Below are 22,512 nucleotides of genomic sequence, written 5' to 3'. Positions count from 1 at the left end.
TTTATACACATATTGAGAATTTCACCCTGCAGATCAATTTTCATGCAGCTCAATAAATAGTGTCCAGGGATTTGTCTCCGTTAACTGTCATCATCATTAATATTTTTACATTATTACCATATGTATTGTTTTACAAGTAACATTCTGAGAACATGTCTGTAGAACCATCTTCCATGGCACACAGTTTTTTTAAATCCATTGATGATGCCACAACTTTAAGTGTCACAATTTTAAAATTTGACAGAAATAATAAAAAAGACCCATTTGAGTATACTTGTGTAATTAATTGTCTCAAAATAAACATGAACTTAAATGTGTTTCTCACTGGGACATGGAGACAAAATATTATAATGTGTTTTAACATGTTACAGTTGGTACACTTTTTTGTTTCTTTTCCCTGTAGAACATATCGGACATCATAAACAACTGTGCCAGCACACACTGGAATGAGCGTAAGGATGGGCTGGTCTCATTGCAAGCATATTTCCAAAATGAAAACAGACTAAGACGCGTTAAACTCCAATGAGTAACTGAAATTTTTACCAAAATGTTCATGGACTCCCATACAAAAGTAAGTTTAGACATATTAATATTTAACTTTGTCTTTCTTTTCAACAATAAAGGTTGATTTAAATTTTATTTTATTTAGACTTAGAATTGATGTTTTGAACAATTGTATTTTTGTTGTATCCATGTTCAATTCAAAACACTTTGTTTATACTAACTGCTTTCTTTTAAGTTGTATTTATGAACTGAGTTAGACAGGAATAATGTCCCTTGACACTACCCACACTTGGAGCGCATCGTGTGGGGGGAGCCTAGGAATTTGTAAATATTGCCATAGGGCACTACCATAAAGATCCAATCTCATCTACCATGAGGATCCAATCTCATTAACTCTTATATAATGTACAATGCTATTTCGAGGAAGAAAGGGATAATGATGGACCATTTACACTGTCTTCAGAAGTCATAGAATGAGTAGCTGCTGCTCTGAAAACTGAAGCGACCTCTGTAAGGATAAAAATGAGGGAGAGAGTACTGGAGATCTGGAGGAACCAACTGCTGCTATTTTGACTCCATGGTAGTGCATGCTGCTAAAACAGTAGAACTGGATAATGTTAAGGAGGGTGCACTTCAGGGACCTGTGAGACTATTACATGCAGAAAGAATATCCTACCCAGAAGAAGCTGCTTCTCTCACTACAAGGCAGCGAGTTGAGTTGTTTTCCAGAGAAAAAACTCAGCCTTTTAGTGATACTAAAAAAGTAGTGCAGACATTAAAAAATCATTTGATTGGACAAAATGTTGGTAAGTGCTGGTCGTTCCCTACTGACTCTGTGGAATTATGATATCACATGAGGAACGATGAAAGCTCCAGTTGGAAAAGGCAGTCAGCTCAATCTTTTACATGCTGGAGCAATTGGTGGGTTTGTTCCAAATGCTTTTATTATCCTCCACAGTTTTTTACATCAAAGAAATCGGGGGGGACTAGCGCATATAAATGTCGGCAAAAAAATTTAAAGAGTGGTTCTTCCAAAAATAAGAACTTCCTGTAATATAATGCACCATACCACTTAGTGCAGTTAAGTAGAGCCCCTACATGCTGCAGCATCAGGAAGAATGACATTATGGATGGGCTAGGAAGAACTGCAAAGATTCACTTGATAGGGAAATGAAGAAGTCAGAACTGCTGTCATTCTTGAAAGAGCATAAATCACGTAATACCGTTTATGAAATTGACAAAATTACTGAATACAATGGTCATATGTTCCAACTTCCACCTTAGTACTGCCGTTTCAATGCAAATAGAACTTGTGTCACCTCAGTTGAAATCATATGTTGCAGACTAAAATAAAACTCTCAAAATTAAAAGATGTCGAATTTTCTGCGTGTGAAGTATTGGGCAGTATCACGATCATAAAGTGAAACAATACTGTCTAACATATGTGGTACATCTGGGAAGAGGCATGACAACAAGAAGGTGCTCTGTAACAAAGAGTGGAAGAGGTTATAATAAGATTAGGGGATGATAGCAGCAGCAGTGAAGATGGGGACAATGACATAGGAGATGTGGATAATGATGACACTCTTTGAAGACTGTGGAGAGTGCCCTTTTACATAGCTGTGGGTAAGAGATGAATCTATGCATTCAAATACTGAAACATTGTAATCTTTACTTTTCCACAGCATATATTTCTAAACTTTCTCTTTATAACAACAAAGAGAGTATGTTTTGATCCTCTGAGGTTATTAGCATTTTTTTTTTTTTTTTTTTTTTTTTTTTTTTTTTTTTCCCCACACTTCACTAGTATCGTATTGTAACAAACCTACAATTATCTGGTGTGATATTCAGTCAGACGACTGACATGGTGTAACAACAAACAGCCGCATAATAGCATTCGCAACATTTCCGTTGGCTGTCACAGATTTTCTTTCAGTGACCCAGTTATACCTCTACAGTTCCCAAGCAGTCTTACCTCAATTTATGGTGGAGAGTACTTTGGTATCACTATAATTTGCATACTTTCATGTTCCATTTGCAAATTATGCACAAATGGATGATTATTGGTAAGCCTCTGTATGAGTTTGCATTTCTCCGCCATTCCTGGCACAGTCATTTTGCGGTGTGTGTGTGTGTGTGTGTGTGTGTGTGTTTGTTTGTGTGTGTGTGTGTGTGTGTGTGTGTGTGTGTGTGTGTGTGTGAGAGAGAGAGAGAGAGAGAGAGAGAGAGAAGAAAAGAAAAGAAGTTTGTGCTGGGGGAAGGAGGGAGGGGGGTCAGAAAAGGAGAAAGGATTATGTAGGTGATCTGGTGGATAGAAGGCTTCTTTGGGAATAAGGAAGGGGATAGTCAGGTGGACAACAAGGAATAATTAAGGCTGAGTCCAGGGAACGAAGGAATTAGTGGTGTATATGGAGGGGGACTGCTCATCATTACAGAGAAACAAACAAATGAACACTCTCACCCTTCCCTACTACTGGGTTCCACCCAGAACTGGAGCTAATGAATCTGTTCTCCACCAAGATTTTGCATACTTCTTGTCACACTCTGAAGTAATAACCCCTACCACTGTCTGATATTCCAACATGCACACAATGGACACGACATCCTTTTCTTCCCAACTCCAATCTTGTTCCCAATCCCTCTGTATCAGGCTCATATCCTTTCAATAAACTTGCATCCAAAACCTATTCCTTACATCCTCCTCCCACCACCTATTCCAGTCCTGTCACAGGCATCTCCTACCCCATCAGCAGCAGGGCCACTTTTGGAAGCAGCTGTATGATCTATGAACTTAGCTGGAACCACTGTGTCACATTCTATGTGGGCATGATCACCAACTAGCTGTCTGTCTAATTGAATGGCCACTGCGAAACTGTGGTCTAGAGACAGCTGGACCACCTAGTTGCTGAGCATGCTGTCCAACACTATGTGCTTGACCTCAGCAACTGCTTTACAGTCTCTGACTTGTGGATTCTTCCCACCAACACCAGCTTTTGTGAATAGCACACGTGAGAACTCTCCGTGCAACATATCCTCCGTCGTGCCGTTGACCTTCACTAATCCCTTTCCCTGCACCTGTCTATCCTCTTCCCAGCTCCCACTCCAGCCCTGCACACACCTTACATCCTTGCAGAACGTCTGTATAGACCTTTCCCCTTCTCTGCTTTTCACTCCCCCCCCTCCCCCCCTCTCCCTCCTCAAGCAAAATTTCCTGATGCGGCACCTAGTAGCCCACTATCCTGTCCCTACACGCTGCCACAGGCAGGACTAGCACCTTCCTCAAATTTGTTTCTGTTCTGCGTATAATCTTTTGTACTGATATTCTCAAACTGTGCTTTGAATTTTGCAGGTCTTCAGTATGTTTCTGGATACTCTAAATGAACTAATTCTAGCACATAAAGATGATTTACATGATTGGATATACATTCTGCTTACACGTCTCATGAATAAACTTGGTGGAGATTTGCTGGGTTCAATCCAAAATAAAATACACAAGTCATTATCTATTGTAAGGTAAGTGTTATATATTTTTAATTTGCAAAATGTGTTATCTGTTCTGTGTTGAAGTAGGTATTCGGATTTGAGTTTTACATTACTACACAAATTAACAAATTCTGTTGATGTAAGACAATAGTAGCTTTCATAATTTTGCGCTTTCATATTCAGAGCCAGCTGGGGAATCTTAGCAGCAGAAAACAAGAAAGAGGTGCAACTATTCATTTGAATTATGAAAGGGAGCTTTATATTTATGGTCCCCCCGCCCCCCACCCGTAGCAGTACACATTTTTATTAAATGTTTTATCTGTGTTTTTAGTCATGCGTTCTCTCCCTCCCTCCCTCCATAATCCTCTACAACTATATTTAGTTTTAAAATTTTCCATTATAATATTTTTAAGATGCACATGCAACTTGCCAAAGTGGTGTGAAAGTTTTAAATCTCATTTGGCTGTGTGTGCTGCTGTTTTCTAAGTTTGCTTAATATTTCTAATAATATTGTTTTTATATTTTCTTGCTTTATCCTGCAGGGAATCATTTCCACTGGAACTCCAAATGAATGCAATTATAAGGTTCCTGGTTGATCAGACTCAAACACCCAATTCTAAAGTTAAAGTAGCTGTTCTTCAATACTTGGCCCAGCTTGCATCCTATATGGATGCCTCATCCTTTAACCCAGGTGCCCGAGAAGCAGCTGCAGCTTTAGCCAAAGTAATCAGTTGGACAAATGATCAGAAATCAGCTGAAATCAGAAAAGCCGCTCAGAACGCTCTAATTGCATTATTCAACCTGAATACACCTCAGGTGACAATGATTTTGTCATCACTGTCTCCAGATTACCAGGTAAGCATACATTATCAGGAAACACTTTCACTTATACATTGTTTAATTATGTGTAGCTTGAAACTTCATGTAGATTAGCTTGTGTGGTAATTAATAGTGATAATGTTAAGATTTAGGACACTCGATGTGGAACTGATTATTACTGCAATTCTGTTCAAATTCTGCCTCTGTATGTATAGCATTATGACAAACATTTATACTTGATGCACACTATTTCTGCTATGCTGTGAGCTTTGTTTGACTTTTTTTATCACTGAGATGACTATTTTTGTGAAAACCATCAGTGAACATTGTATTAACACATTGCCAGTATAATAATGTCATGTGACGAGGGCCTCCCGTCGGGTAGACTGTTCGCCTGGTGCAAGTCTTTCAAGTTGGCGCCACTTCGGCGACTTGCGTGTCGATGCAGATGAAATAATGATGATGATTAGGACAACAGAACACCCAGTCCCTGAGCGGAGAAAACCTCCGACCCAGCCGGGAATCAAACCCGGACCCTTTGGATTGACATTCTGTCGCGCTGACCGCTCAGCTACCGGGCGCGGACATTGCCAGTTATTGTACTTTCTGTAATTTTGTGTTGTATTAAACATCTTGATTCCTGTAGTGATTCAAGCAACAATGTAGAAATCTTTTTTACCATTACATTTATATTTGGCAAGCCACAAATCATGCATGGCAGGTTTTACTTATCACTAGTATCACTTCTGCCTGCCCCACCTTGTTCACAATCAAGTGTAATATGATGTGGGAGAAGAATGAGACCCCCACCACTTGTCTGTTACCTCCAGTAATTGTTTGTTCCTGACTCCAGTGGCAATGTTGAAGTCAAAGCTCAGTGTTCTGCTCTCCCGGCCTTTTTTGTCAGCTTTCCTGACCTTGGAGCCACTACTTCTCACTCCTGTAGCTCCTCAGTTGGTATCATGAAGCTGAGTGCTCCCCATTTCAGTCCTCATACTAAGGAAAAATCCCAGCAGTACCAGAAATTGAACCCAAGTTGTCCACATAGCAGCCAGAGCTATCGAGATAGACACCAGGGCAATATGATCAACACAGTTTATAGTAGTATGTTGTGAGAATTTTCTAGAAAAACACATTACACAAAATTATTTTGTTCTGTAGTTAAAGGGGTTCAGAAAGATGTAGAAAAGTTTTTTATAAATTGCTGAGGTGAACAAGAAAGTAACGGACAGGATAAATTTTTTTTTTTTTGTGATTGGGGTGATTCAGTAGGGTAAGCTGTTGGTTGTAGTTTGTTGCTGTCACACTCAGTCTTATTGTAGCATGGCAGCTATGAAATCTGTATATCTTTTATGGAGACAAGTTCTTTACTAAAGGCAGTAATCTCTAAGTTCATTACTCTTGATCAAACGCAGTCCTAAGAAATTAAACCAAAATTATGCCATCTATTTCGTAATGATATCACACATGTACACAATTTATACCTGAGAAGAACAGTGTTGTGTTTTATGCAAAACTTTAACATTTTTTGCTCGTCTCTCACTCTTTTGTTTCTTTTCATTTCCCCCTCCCTCTGCCAAATAATTGTATTTTTTCCCATTAAATAGTGAAATATTGCTGAAATGTTCAATCTAGTTTGTAATCAACTGTCCTTAACTGCCGTTGAATTCTATGTTGTACACTCCTGCCTGAAAATATAATACATATAAATTAAACAGTGGCCAGTATGTGCTTCAACAGTTGGTCAGTTTTATATCCTCATGTTTCTGGCCTCACACCTTAATGAGGTCTTTGAACTTTGTTCGGATTAGAATACAGTGTGCAATTAAATGGTTTGCTAGTGTATCAATTGTCATGCGAGTGAGCTATGAACTAGTAGACAGTTCATTCAAGTCCATCACATGAAATGTGTAATAGGAGTAAAACTCAGTCACTAACAGTATCATCACTGTTGTTATCAGTAGTAGTAGAACTTTTAGTTGTAGTGGTGGTGGTGGTTCTGGTTGTAGTTGGAGGAGGATAAATAGAGTTGTAGAACTAGAGAGATGAAATTTGAATCATGTGAGAAATGTTAATGTAAGTACACTTCGACAATAGCAAAATCAAATGCAGGTTTATATGAAGTCATTTAATTGTACAGGAAACAGCAGCAAGCCTTGTAAATAGCCATGTAAGGCGCAGTAGCACAGGAAGTTCGCCCCCATCACCATCACCACATGTTCAGTCTCCAGCAACTCCACAGTCTAGGCCTTCTCTGGAGATGGATGAGGGAAGTCTCAATCCAGAAGAAGTGTACAGGTAACTAGAACCTCTTTTGTTGATATTTCTTTGTTCTTAGTCTATGGAGCCTTAATTATTATTTATTTATTCAAATCAGAAACAAAACCATACATGGTTATTACCATTAAAAACAAATGAAAGAATAACTGCTCTTTAATTTCACTCAGACTCACAAATAGATCTTCTTCCATGCAAGGTGCAGACCACAGTAGGTAATCCAGTAGATGCTCCAAGTTCTGTGGTAATTGCAAAAGGTAGTAAAGGAAAAAGATGGTGCATGACTAGCCCACCATTCGTAGCTATAAATGCCTAATTTGGACTGAAAACGTTGCCGGCCGGAGTGGCCTTGCAGTTCTAGGCGCTACAGTCTGGAACCGAGCAACCGCTATGGTCGCAGGTTCGAATCCTGCCTCGGGGCATGGATGTGTGTGCTGTCCTTGGGTTAGTTAGGTTTAATTAGTTCGAAGTTCTAGGCGACTGATGACCTCAGAAGTTAAGTTGCATAGTGCTCACAGCCATTTGATTGAAAACATTGTGTATTGATTGACCAGTACCATGTAAAGCAGCTTGTGTGCTTTGCATTAGAAATGAACAAGATTTTGAGAAGTACTATGAGAGAACTACAGAAAAGTACACAACCCAGTATGGTGGTAAATGACTGAAAAACCACCAAACTTTTGGCAAGAACTTTCAACAATACTTGCTTTTGATTTATTCCTTTATTTTCTCATTCATTTCAGTACTCCCTCTTCGTCTTTACTCCTCTTCATTGAATTTCATTTTTAATGTGTGAATAATAACCACTGGTTTTGTTTCTTCTGTGATATTCATAGTGCTTAACAGAAATAAGCAAATTTTTCAATTTTACCTGTAGTCTTCAGAATATATTTTTATGATACTAGTAATAACAAGTCTCTGTGGTGAGTGTCCATTGAGATGAAGCATTGTGTAAATTAAAACTGTTTTCTGGGCTAGAAATAAATTTCCACATTTCACATAATGCAGCACTACTACACAAGATGTTGCGTTTGTAACGTGCGCGTGGGGCACACAATACTCCTTAAAGCCTGTACTATGGTAAGTTGACGGGCTTCACCTTATGAGAAAGGATTTTTGTATAGAAATTGACCGCGTGTACCTGAATGGAGGCAAATCAGACTTACACCCACTCTGTAATAACAATGATACGTCATGCAAGTCCGAAATGCAACTACACGTCAGGATGGACAAGAAACAACACAGAATATGCTACCAATTTGCTAATAATACGGTCGCCAGCCTAATTAGGCATTAACTGAGTTTCTTCCCTGTACAAGTTGATGTACGTTCATACAAAACAACACATAATAACACTGCATAATATGGTAAATTTTAGAACCAGAAAATCTACCGAACTGATAATTTCACTTTCTGTACTAATATGGATAAACCATAAATACACAACATTACACTATAATGTTTACTACAAAACTTCGTACTGTCTATTGATCTGATTAAAATCGGGCATAGGTTACCCTAGAAATAGCACTTTGGAAACACAAACACAATGTCAATTTTGATAAAGGTAAAACACTGATAAATTTTGGTTTTTTGATATTGACTTTAACTTTACTGATCAAATCAGTTTAGAACACTTCAGAACTCAAATGAATAAAAAAGGGGGGGACCCTGAAACTGTTATGATCTCTGTATACAAAAAATTTAATTACTGAAATCATTGCGTGCTCAAAATTTCCACTATATGAGTTACTACTCTTTTTATCTTATTTCCTGCTCATTTAAATACCATTATATCTGTCTCGACATAATTAAACTTCATTACTAAACCAATTTCAAAATTATCTTCCAACTTTGTCAGACCTTCGTTATCTATCTAATGGTTCATTAACAAGACAGTTCCTTAAACATCACTCTAACATAGCTAGGTCTGCAGGTAATTATTATTAACATAAACTTTAATTCTTCATTTCGGGACGCTCGGATTGCACAACATTTGGAAAGGACCCTGGCTAGGTTAGTTGTGAGGATAATTAAATGATAGGACAGTTCTGGTAAAATTTAAGTTGTTATTGAACAGTATGGAACAAAAGTAACACTGGTCCACACGAATACAGTACTAAAAGTTTCAACCTGTTCGTATCGATGCGGCGGTTGGCGGGCAGTGAGATGGCGAGGCACAGAGCACACATACAACCACAGCAATGGCTCGTGATGTATCGGCACTTTACTTCTTCATAGCGTCGCAATGCTTTTCCATTTAGTGCCTATGGAATTTTGCCATGCTGTATAGGCGTCGGAATGGCATATCCGAGGCTCAATGAAACTATGTCTTCCAGGAGAGCCTCCTCGATCCGGACCGGGTTGCTCAGACCAATGCCAAACTCCAACTACTACTGCTGAGCCCGTTATGCCGTGCAGCGCCCGTGTGCATTTTCCCGCGCTCGCCTGCCATCCACCTTTTACCGCTCCCTTACAAGCCGGGTATTCACCCGAGGTTTTGCATTCTACGTATCCTAATACATTGCCTACGTATGGACCAGACGCACAATTACAACTTTAACATCTTACAACAGTTACAACATTTGTTACACTTCAATTCTATTATAATATTGCTTGAAATTTGACATAAACATTAATATTCACATCGAAAATTGTTTACAGTTTCTTTATCATAATGGCATGAAAAAGAAAAGAAATGAAATCAGAACATCGATTACACTAATTTATCGAAAAATCAGAAAAAAATTATTATATGTACAATAGTACAGCGTTGTTGTTGTTACACGTTGATATGTAAGAACTTTGGAAAGTTTGTTAAACATGTCATCCCACACTACGACCATTGTGAAACAAGAGTGGCACATTGTCAGAACAGAATTCAGGTCCCAGTTTTCCTTCAGACTCAGTTGTGCTACATTACGAATAACAGATGTAACATAGTGTGTGAGGGAAATAGCACGGTAACTGGAGACGTCCTCCAAAGTTGAAGTACATGCAACAGTAAGATTGTTGCAGGCAAAACATGTACTTCCCGTAGTTCCCAAAGTGATAATTCACCACTCACCACCCAATGTACAAAATACTCTGGCCCATTCTTATGACACAGCTACTCTTAACCCTGGCCGCATGTGTCATACTCTTGTGGAAAACAAAATTTCTAAATATGCACAGTGCACCGCAGCACATCATATTCAAGACCTATCACCTGTGAAAGCAGTCATGTTATTTACTGCTCCATTGTAACTTTTATGTGGACATGATTACCTACCAGTTATCTACCCGAATGAATGGCCACTGTGAAAATGTATCCAAGAGCAGAGTTAACCACCCAGTTGTGGAACACACTACTGAGCACAACATACTCGATGTCAGTGGCTGCTGAACAATCCATGTCCCCATGTCCCTCCTCCCCCAATGTCAGCTTCTCTGTACTGCATAGATGAACATTGCCCTTATACATCCTTCTATCCTTCAGTCCTCTTGGCTTATCCTGTCGTGTTGCTGCACCTTCCTCCCAGCTGTCAGCCACCCTCACCACCAATACTTCCTCCCCTTCCCCACCAACCCTTCCCCCTCTCCACCTTCTTTTTCCCTTTCCTTACTAGACCTGATACAACCCTTGCCCAAGTCTAGCTGCAGTACTGGTACATGTAGTTGGGCAGTACAATATACACCTGCAGGTGTATGTATATGTGTATTCTGCACTAGTTAGCTCTGTAGACAGACATCGTCCAAGCTCAGCAACATTGTTAGTCTTGTTTTTGTGCCTTCAATCACTCGACACCAGAACTATACGGTGAGATGTTACCTTTACCCATTTAATTATTTATAGTGCACCAAGGAATTTCCGTTACATGTAGCACAAGTTAGATTAGAGAAGCTTGCATTAGATTTTCCTCTAAGTCACATATTGTGTGAGGTGGTGCAGTTGTGTTTAAAACATTTGAGTGGAATGTAGTTCAAACTCATTTTTGGTTATTCTGATTTGGATTTCTCATAAATCTCTTGCGGCAGAGGATTTTAACCTAATTAGTCCTGCTCTTTCCCACCCACACCTGGAGGGGTTTGAAATTTTGTAACCCTATTTAAAATGCAGTGCAGTATCACATGTCAGTGTAAAATACATTTAAGACTACATATTCAAAACGATTCACAAAATCAAATTTTTCATTTCCTATTTTTCTAGGAATCTGTATCTGAATGTCTTCAGAGCTGAAGATCACAGTTTATGAACATTTCAAAATAAATTTATTGCCTTTTGGCTTTCTCTGTTACTTGTCATTGGAGTTACAAACAAATATTTTTAGAGTTCAGAGGTCAAGTATAAACAGTGTTACAAGCTTTTCACTTTGACATTGGTTCTTACAGGTAACCAGAATGAATTGGTGTTAACAATTTGAAATTATTGTGAAGCTAAATTCAAACTTACAGATGATCATGTCTGTTTTCAGAACAGAGCTTAACAGAGCATTATGTGATGCTTGAAATGGCTACGTGTTCCGAGTATTTTATTTTTATTCAAACACCCCCCCCCTTACAGTCATCCCAATGTTGGTGAATATAATAGTTAGTCATTATGAAAGTTCTGTTTAAAGTATTACAGTATCTTTTAAATACATTTTGTGACAACCCAAAGAAGAATTGTAATTCTGCATTGCATGAATGTCCCTGAATCATAGAACTGATACAATCCGTCCAAAAGATATTGGAAAGCAGAACTGTCATTCAGCAGTTCTGTTGATGAATTAGGCACATTTTGCAAATTTTTGTGAGCAGAGGAAAAACATTATTTTAAAAATGAAGCATTCAGCAGCTATGTTTCAGCCCAAAGTGAAAATCAAACTATAATGGTGTACTCTGAGGTGACAGAAGTCATGGGATAGCGATATGCACATATATATACATGGCAGTAGTGTCGGGTCCACAAGGTACGGAGGTATGGCAGTAGTATTGGGTCCACAGGGTAGAAAAGGGCTGTGTATTGACAGAGGTGTCTTTTGCATCCGTATGATTTATGTGGAAATGTTTCTGAATGTGACTGTGGCCTCATGATGGGCATTGACAGACTTTGAACGCCAAATGGTAGTTGGAGTTAGACGCCTGGGGCATTCCATTTTGGAAATCATTAGCAAATTCACTATTCAAAGATCCACAGTGCCAAGAGGGTGCTGAGCAGCAGTGTTTGCGTAAAGTTGTCAGTGCTGACAGACAAGCAACACTGCAAGAAATAACCACTGAAATCAATGTGGGACGTACGATGAACATATCCATTAAGGCAACACAACAAAATTTGGCGTTAATGGGCTAGGGCGGCAGACAACTGATTAGAGTGCCTTTGCTAGCAGCACGTCATCACAATCATCGTGTCTCCTGGGCTCGTGACCATTTCAGTTGGGCCCTAGATTATTGGAAAACAGTGGCCTGATTAGATGAGTCTCAATTTCAGCTGATGAGAGCCGATTGTAGGGTTTGAGTGTGGCAGAGACCCAGCAAAGCTATGGACCTGGATTGTCAACAAGGCTCTACAAGGTTGCTTTGTAATGAGGTGGGCTATGCATACATGGAATGGACTGGGTCCTCTAGTCCAACTGAACCAATAATTGACAGGAAATGGTTGTGTTAGGAGACTATTTGCAGTCGCCCATGGGCTTGATGCTCCGAAACAACAATGAAATTGTCATGGTTGACAATGCGCCATGACACCAGGCCACAGTTGTTTGCGCTTGGTTTGAAGAACAGTCTGGAAAATTTGAGCGAATGATTCGGCCAACCAGATAGCCTGACATGAATCCCATTGAACATTTATGGAACATAATCAGGAAATCAGTTCATGCGCAGAATCCTGCAGTGGCGACACTTTCACAATTATAAATGGCTATAGAGGCAGCATGGCTCAGTATTTCTGCAGGGGATTTCCAACATCCTGCAGGTCGAGTTGCTGCACTACACCAGGCAAAAAAAAAAAAGGCCCAATACGATATTAGGAAGTATCCCATTACTTTTGTCACCTCAGTTTAATATCAAGTTCCAGAGTTTTCAACTGGGTGAGCTTGTCAAAAAAGTGCTGGAAATAGCTGTATTTTTCCCAGATACATTTATATGTGTGATATTTACTAACTAAAGTGCATTGCACAAGCTGATTGTTGTGATCATATCAGTGAAAACAAGTTTATTACTCTCTTTTTGTCACTATTCAAAAGATCCAATTTTTTACCGTGTGTTATCATTAGTATGAATATTGACAACCATATATTAAAATTTATTTCTTCTGTTGTGTCTTCAGTCTTCTTACGAAGCAGACGTGTTTTACCTTCTGTGTGGGATGTTTGTTACAGTTATTTACTGACATGCATTGAGGTGGTTTTCCGCTCTTCCAGAGAATCTTTAAGTGTAGCTTTTGAAATCCCTAGATGGTTATGCAATGTCTACAGAACATTTTCCATAGAAATTGGAAGGTAGTACTTACATACATGCAGGAAGATAAGAGCTAAAACTAGCCGTGTTTCACAAGTGTTGACAATTTTGTATAGATTAACTAAAAAGAGAACCAGTTTGGCACAGGTGTCACTGCTCCGGAGTGTACATGTCCATGTGGAAATTTGTGTGTTCTTCATTGACTCAAACCACTGATGTGGGTGATGGCAATAGTATCACCTAATTGACCCTGTAGGTTAGTTTCCACACATTTGCATCAGTTGGAAACGGCACACACTGGGGATGCAATGGTTTGAAAGTACTATGTGTTGTGTTCCTACCATGACTGAAAGCAGTTTTCATGGATAAGGGGGCCGGGCGCTGATAACCACGCAGTTGAGCGCCCCACAAACCTAACATCATCATGGATATGGGGTGGACACTAATACTGGCAGTTACTAGAACCAGGAAGAACAGATAAGCAGTCAATATCATGCTTTTTAGACAGTGAGGTGACATCATTTAGTTCCAGTATGATGAACATAGAAGATTTATGGGCAAAGTTTAAACGGATTGTAAATTACACTGTGGAGAAATGTGTGCCGAGTAAATGGATTAAGCAAGCAAAAGACCCACCTTCATTTAGCAACGAAATTCAGAAAAGTCTGAGGAAGCAAAGGCTATTGCACTCTTGATTCAAAAGAGGCCGTGCAAATGATGACAGGCAAAAGTTAGTAGAAATTTGTGCAGCTATAAAAGGATTGATGTGCGTGCCATACGAAGTCTACCACCTCCATACCTTAGCAAAAGATCTTGACGAGAACGCCAAAAATTCTGGTCCTGCATACAATCATGTAGCAGATCTAAGGCTTCTATCTAGGCACTCATCATAAGTCTGGTGTATTTATAGTGAATCTCTTGTTCGCACGAAGTCCCAAGTGGCTGGAATTTGTGCAAGTGACTCCTGTATATGAGAAGGGTAAAAAAACATACTGAAAAACTTACAGACCAATATCCTTAACATCAGTGTGCTGCAGAATTCTTGAACATATTCTTATTTCAAATATAATAAATTTCCTCCAGACTGAAGAGATTTTGTCCACAAATCAGCATGGTTTTAGGAAGCATCCCTCATGAGAGCTCAGCTTGCCCTTTTCTCATGTGATATCCTGCAAACTATGGATGAAGGGCAACAAGCAGATTCCATAGTCCCAGATTTCTGAAAAGCATTTGACGCAGTGCACCACTACAGACTATTAACGAAGGTATGAGCATACTGAATAGGTTTCCAAATATGTGGGTGGCATGAACACTTCTTAAATAACAGAAGCCAGTGTGTTGTCCTCGATGGCGAGTATTCATCAGAGGAAAGGTTATTGCCAGGAGTGCCCCAGGGAATTGTGCTGGACCGCTTTTATTTTCTATATAGACAAATGATCTGTGGACATGATCTGTGGACATGGTGAGTGGAAATTTAGGACTGTTTGCTAATGACACTGTGATGTATGGGAAGGATACAAGTTGGCTTAGACAAAATTTCTAGTTGGTGTGATAATAGCAGCTTGCTCTAAATGTAGAAAAATTTAAGTTAATGCAGATGAGTAGGAGAAACAAACCCTTAATGTTCTAATATAGCATAAGTAGTGTGCTACTTGACACAAGTCACATTGATTAAATGTCTAGGCGCAACGGTGCAAAGTGATGTAAAATGTAACGAGCGCATAAGGGCAGTAGTAGGAAAGGCGAGTGAGTGACTTGAATTTATTGGGAGAATTTTAGGAAAGTGTGGTTCACCTGTAAAACAGACCACATATAGGACACAAATGTGACTCCACAGAACAACCACAGAAATACAGAATTATAGTTTTGTTGATGGCCTCAGTTCTGTGAAAATGCTGGATAAAGAACGAGAAACTACATCACATGATTCTGGCATCAGTCAGATGTCGTGCGGTATGGAGAAATTAGAAGAACAAATGGAACTGCTTGAGTATTTGAGGTCCGCAGCAGGTTGCATTAAAGGAAAACTTTGAAGCAATTCAAAGTCAAGCTGCTAGTTACCGGTAGGTTCGAACAACACTCAAGTATTATGGACACACTTTGGGAACTCAAATGTGGGTACATGCAGGGAAGACAACATTGTTTTCAAGGAACACCATTGAGAAAATCTAGAGAACTGGTGTTGGAAGCAAACTGTAGAATGAGTTTACTGCCGCCAACATACACTGCATGCAAGGACTATGAAGAGAAGATGCAAGAGGTTAAGACTCGTGTGGAGTCATATAAATACTTGTTGTAGCACTCTGTTTGCTAGTGGAACAGAAAAGGAAGTGACTATTAGTGGTACAGGGAATCCTCTGTCAAGCACTGTTTGGTGGCTTGCCGAGTGCATATGTAGAGGTAGATGTAGAAGGCAAGTAAAATTTGTAGAATAAAGACTAAGGTGGTCTGTATGCCATGTATTAGGTCTCTGTAAGAAACAAAGGAAAGTGGTTGAGGTGTTCACCTCACCTTCAGGAGTGGGCTTTGTGTTCCTATCCCACAAACTTGATTTGCATTTTTCATTGGTTTTTTAAATAATTGCAGATAAATGTCAGAATGGTTCCTTAAACAGTCCATGGCTACTTTCCTTTTCATCCTCTTCTAGCTGGTTTAGTATCCCTCTTAAACTCCAACCCTCCTACATGAGTGGTCTGCAAGTAACGATTTACATAAATAGCAGGTCAGTATGTAATTTTTTTTTAAAATCAATATACTGCAGGGTTTCTACCTTTCAAATTTATTTTCTAACTTTCTGTTAATTAGGAATCTTTGTGTTTTGCAGGTCACTCCACAGAACAACCACAGAAATACAGAATTATAGTTTTGATGGTGGCCTCAGTTCTGTGAAAATGCTGGATAAGTAACGAGAAACTACATCACACGATTCTGGCATCAGTCAGATGTCTTGCGGTATGGAGAAATTAGAAGAACAAATGGAACATCTTCTGTCAATTAGTAGAGAACCTACAGTAATTATTTAATAACTAACTCAAAGTTCTGAGCTTTATTAGAGATATTGTTCGATGACTGGATGGATAAATAGAAAATTTGGTTCAGCCAGATTATTAGAACCAGTGACACACAATACACAATGGAAACAAGAAATATCCCAGTCTGTGAAGCATATTGTGTGGAATAGCATACCTTATCAGGAAACTTTAAGATACAATTCCAGTTTGGTGTGTGAAATGACTTAAGTTGCACAGTTGTAGTCACTTTACTATCAAATGGTACTTCTGTTAGTAACTCAGTGGGATCCTTTCTGGTAGTGCAGGCGCACAGCAGCGGCAACTCCCATGGAGGCAGCTATAGCCATGCAATTTTCCTGCTCTGCAAAGCAGTTCATTTGAAACAGCTGTGTGCAGTTGGAAGTACTGTCATTGCAGCTTGTCTTAGTCTGTGGCAGCTCAAAATGAATTATTCACAGCTCATTGAATTAGCATGAGAACATCTAGGATTGTTTATCTCCAAACACTGTGAATACGAACATAGTAGTAGTAGTAGTAGTAGTAGTAGTAGTAGTGTTAGTGTTAGTGTTAGTGTTAGTGGTTGGTGTTGTTGTAGTTGTGAATATGTGAGTACAGATCATTTCACTGAATTCCTTCGTGATGCATCTTTATTAGAGTTTTTTGTGGTTCCTACTTGGAACATATCCTGCAATGAATTTGAAAACCTAAATCCCTGGGTGATGAGCTATTAACAGTCAAACTAGATTAGTATAACCAGTCCTAATATGGATTTTGATCTGCACTAAGAAACACTACTGCAGCCTACATATCACAAAGGCAGAACTGAAAATATCTTTAAAAACTATGGAGGAAAGGCATCTGATGTCTCTTAAGACATACTCCGTATACACTGACGACACAAAACATTAGGATCACTGCCCACCATGAGACTGAATGACACCTGCTTGTGGTGTAGGCATGTGATACAGTAAGGAAAGTATATCAGTGGAGAGCAGAGGTGAAAGGGGAAGCATTTTAGTGACAATATTATCTGCAAATTGGGAAATCCACCAACATTAACGACTTTCACAGTGAAGTTTGTTGGCTGTTCATGTGCTGCTACCATGAGTATGTATGGAAGGTGGTTGAAGGATAGTGAAACCATGAGTAGGCGACAAGCCTCATCGCAGAACATAGAGGTTGGAGGCTTGCCCACTTTGTAAACCAGGGTAGACAGTGATACATGCAAATCTGACTACAGAGTACAATGCTTCTGTAGATATGTGTGTTTTGGAGCACACCTTTGATGACCCCATGTTGACTCCACGAGATCATCAAGTTTGGACCGTAGATCATTGCAAGTGTGTCAGCTGATTAGATGAATCACATTTCTCGTTACACCAGGTCAAAGGTTGTATTCTAGCATGCCACCGTCCAGGTGAACAGCTGCTCGAAATATGCAGTTGTCATAGTTGTATCATTTTCGTATATGAGCAGGCACGTGCGTGCACGGCTGCTTACACACACACACACACACACACACACACACACACACACACACACACACGCAAACCACTTTCATAAGAAAAAACTTGCATGTATGTGTATGATACTTCCATGCCTTCTGTTTGATACCACATATCATGAGAAATAGGCCTGAATTATTATTGAATGCTGACAACCTCTCAGTTATGGTGGCCGTCCTTTGCTGGCCTGATGGTATGCAAAAACAATGTTTTGACACACATTTTATGGAAAAAAGGTGTTTTTCTATTGGGAACTTCATTGGGAGTGAATGGCTTTTTAAAAAGTGGCTACCAGCAGAAGACAGAGGACCATTGTATATTTGGCAAAGAATATCGTTTACAGTGCCAGGTTAGAAATACCTTATTAATGTCCATATCAATTTCATTGACACTTCTTTTCAGACTGCAGGCAAAGAATATGTAGCAATTTCTAACATGCAGAATAAAAAGTAAGAGCTTTAACGAATTTTTCCCTCTTTCCTGCCCACAAATGAGCTGTGGTATTTGCAACATTTCTCTGATTTTGGCTCTCTAATGCTGCTAAGTGAAGGAAATTATTTCATTAAACATGTGTATAGGTAAAGCAATGTTTTGTGGTTTGACAGTGTGACCACTGATGTGAATAAAAATGTCATTAATAAAAAGAGCTTCTGCTATGACTCTTATGGTTGCAAAATAGTAATGGGATATTAGCAGTCACCTTTCAAAGAGATCAATCTAAAATGCTTGTAGACCTAATGTAACACTATGAAATACAACTACATAAATCAAGAGTACACTTGCAGTGGCATGCTATTGATTGCTGAGAGTGCAAGTTCCTAAGGGCAAGTTCCTTTATATGCAGTGATCCAATTCAGGTGTTTTATGGACAACTAATGTCAGTGCTTTAAGATGCCAGTCAATACCCCTCCTCATTTATATTTTCATGTACGTCTCAAATTTTCCATTGTCACAAACAACATGGAAAGGACCATTACTATCTGCCAACACCACCACTGCCAATTATCTGCATCCAGTGTGTTGCGTCTACTCAATCATGCAGTGCCTTCAGTAGATATGGGTGTAACTGCCTAAACAAGTGACTACAAGATATCTACTGCTGTGCTTCAATGAGTGTAATAAGTTAAACTTAATCCCTTGAAAATGAGCTTCCATATCACTGTTGGCTGCCAATTATCAGCATGACCTTCCTTGACATTATCCTTTTTTCCTGACTCTCAACAGTCGACTAGCATCTTTGAACAAATATGTTTGTTGTCACATGAAAGTTGATCTGTATCATTACATAAAATGTTAATCTTCAAGAAACAACAGTCTCAAAATATTTCCACACCTCTGAAGAATTCCATTGCAATACTCAAAGGATTGTTATAGGTAGGAGGCTACACACATCAGGTTATAACCAACTAGTTGCACTTCCATCGTGGATGTACTCCACTTAGATTTTCATATAGCCACAAAACCATTTTTGTGCAAGAATATTGTTCTTTTATACTCTAAATTATTTCTTTTAACACTGTCCCAAATATTTATAGTTCCTTCTGAAATATCCATCATTTATTACATCAGATGCAGTACTTAGATACATTTGAATATTAAAAAATACTTTTTCTGTTCTGTAAAAACATTCATATTTTTCGTAATAAAGAAATTCATTATATGATATGGAAGAGGTCTTAATAGAAATTCTCCTCAGTTACTTGAGTCTTTGAAAATGGTAATTGGTATTAAATAGACAGTTATGGGGACACATGAAACAAAAGTTAGGCTAAAGTAACGCTTTTTTTGGAAATAATTGTTGTATTTACAAATGATTGCTTTGTTTACTTATAAGTAGAAGGTTTTGAAGTTGACACCAGTTTTCCACATTTGCCTATGCTAGAGTATCATATTAACATTAATTTTTTCCTTACAAGGGTAGTTAGTTCACACAATCACAACGAGATGTCTGTACTCTGGGTAGAAATCTGTGATGTGGCGTCTCTTTGTTGTTGTTCCCATGTAGTAAAATGTGAGGATAGAAAAAACAAAATTTTGATTTGTTATTAAGTACTTCGTAAAGGAAGGTATGAAAGCAAAGGAAATTCATGCCAATTTTCAGAACACACAGGGAGACTGTGCATCTTAATTTTCAACTATTGCCAAGTGAAGAAATGAGTTTAAGTTTGGTCAAGACAGCTTAGATGATGATGATCCACTGTTTCAGATGTGCCACCGTTTCAGAAGTTACAGCAATAGTGCGTAGAATGCTCATGGAGGATCATCGATTGAAAATGCAATAAATTGCTGAAGCTTTAAGGATGTTATCTGAATGGGCACATCACATTTTAACAGTGGAATTGGATATATGAAAATGATCTGCTGGACGAGTGCCTTGGCTCGTAATGCAGGTTCAGAAATGTATTAGAATGAAAATGTCTAAATGTTGTTTGACCCTGTTCATAGCACTACTAAACCCCAGAGACGAGACAACCATCAAAGCAGTAGAGATTTGTTGATTCACCACCACCGAAGAAAGCAAAAGCAATACAGTTGGGTGGTACGGTCATGTTGTCAGTTTTCTAGGATCCAAAAGGGATTCTGCTGATAGTTTATTTTCCAACTGGTCAAACAATTATGGAACAGTATTATGCTGACCTGGACTAACTACAATAAAATATCCATGAGAGAAGTCCAGGTTTGGCAAGGAAGAACATCATCTTTCATCAACACAAGTACCATTGAAATGGCAAAAATACACAAACTAAAATACTAAAATACAAATTGCTGCTAAACCTACCTTATTTGCTGGATTTGGCTCTGTCAGTCTTCTTCTCTTCCTCAAGCTGAAAACTTTCCTCAGTGGACAGACATTCTCTTCAAACAAAGGACTGACAGTTGAAGTTGATGGATATTTTGCAGAGCTGAGATCAAGGCACTGACTGTTGCTGGGTCAAGTACAGTAGTGTAAACAGAGACTATATTGAAAAATAAAAAAGTGAGATAAGTCATTTCTTTCAATCCCATTCCAAGAACTTTTCAAGCTACCCTTGTATTTCAAGTTTTTGGAGTACCAGTCAAAAAATTTGTAAACCTCAGGAGACATCACACTAATGCCATGTAACACTGTCTCTAACCATCATATGAGCTGGAATCTAAAATTTTCAGGACTATTGTCACCATCTGGAAAGTAGAAGAGTAGATCTTTGCCCCACTAGGTGGCTAGAGCTGCGTATCTGATGAGTCAGTGTGCAGGGTGGCATTCAGCTGGGAGGATGTGTTGCATGTCCAAGTGATTTCCGTAATTCTCTGTGTTGGGTGTGTGATGATTTTACAATGGATCCGCGAACAGAACAGTGCGTGTGTATCAAATTCTGTGCGAATCTCAGGAAAAGTGCTTCGGAGACCCTTGGAATGATTCAACAGGTGTTTGGGGGACAGAGCATGAGCCGTACACACGTGTTTGAGTGGCATGCTCAGTTCAGGGCCAGCTGTACAGACGTCGAAGATGATGCTCACACTGGAAGGCCCATTAGTCGCACAATGCCAGACATTGTTGCCAAACTTCAACAACTGGTTTGTGCGGATCGATGTCGAACCATTCAAGACTTTGTGAATGAAGTGGGTATTGGTTATGGGACATGTAAACGAATGTTGACTGATGAGTTGGGTATGCATCGTGTCGCCACAAAATTTGTGCCAAAGATTTTGACTGCTGATCAGAAGGCACAGTGTGCTGAAGTGTGCATGGACCTTTGTCAGACCGCATCTGATGATCCAACCTTTTTGTCATGGGTTATCACTAATGATAACAGCTGGATTTACAGTTACGACCCAGAGACAAAGCAACAATTGCCCCAGTGGAAGAGCCTGGGCTCTCCAAGACCCAAAAAAGCAAGACAGATGAAGAGCAAAGTGAAGAGCATGATCATCGTTTTCTTTGATACCAAGGGAACTGAACACAAAGAATTTGTCCAATCCAACCAAACAGTGAATTCCTTGTACTACTGTGATGTTTTGCGATTGCTCCGTGAAAATGTGCGGCGATAGTGGCCCGAACTTTGGTGTCAAGGGAACTGACTCCTGCATCATGACAACACACCCTGTCGTGCATCCTTGCTCACCAGGACCTTTTCGGCAAAAAACGACATGGCGACACTGCCCTATCCACCGTACTCGCCTGATTTGGCATGACTTTGCGCGCTATTCCCAAAACTGAAACTCAAGTTGAAAGGCCGTCGGTTCAACACTCTAGAGAGGATTCAAGAAGCATCGCTGGCAGTGATAAACACCCTCAAAGAACAGAACTTCCAGAAAACGTTTGACCAGTGGCAGAATTACTGGGATTGGTGTGTACGTGCTGATGGAAACTACTTCGAGGGTGGTGGTGACCATTATTCCAAAGGTAAGGTTTTCAACAGATGGCAGCACCAGACCCGAAATTTTGGATAGCACCTCGTAATAACCTTAGTTTATCAAGGAAGACAAAGCACTAGTTTGTCAAGGAAGAGGATCTA

The 22,512-nt window shown here is 39.3% G+C and overlaps 1 protein-coding gene across 1 annotated transcript in view; it reads left to right on the top strand.

Moving 5' to 3' along the window:
* Positions 1 to 22,512, top strand: part of LOC126471165 (CLIP-associating protein 1-A-like) — a 247,583-nt gene that overhangs the window by 192,389 nt on the left and 32,682 nt on the right. Inside the window, 5 exon segments of the mRNA XM_050099268.1 lie at positions 404 to 571; positions 3,854 to 4,017; positions 4,530 to 4,842; positions 6,947 to 7,104; positions 16,325 to 16,511. Of these exon segments, the coding sequence (XP_049955225.1) occupies positions 404 to 571; positions 3,854 to 4,017; positions 4,530 to 4,842; positions 6,947 to 7,104; positions 16,325 to 16,511 (990 nt within the window).

The sequence above is a fragment of the Schistocerca serialis genome, chromosome 3 (assembly GCF_023864345.2).
Source record: "Schistocerca serialis cubense isolate TAMUIC-IGC-003099 chromosome 3, iqSchSeri2.2, whole genome shotgun sequence".
Taxonomy (NCBI): Eukaryota; Metazoa; Arthropoda; class Insecta; order Orthoptera; family Acrididae; genus Schistocerca; species Schistocerca serialis.
This window is presented reverse-complemented; position numbering and strand designations above follow the sequence as displayed.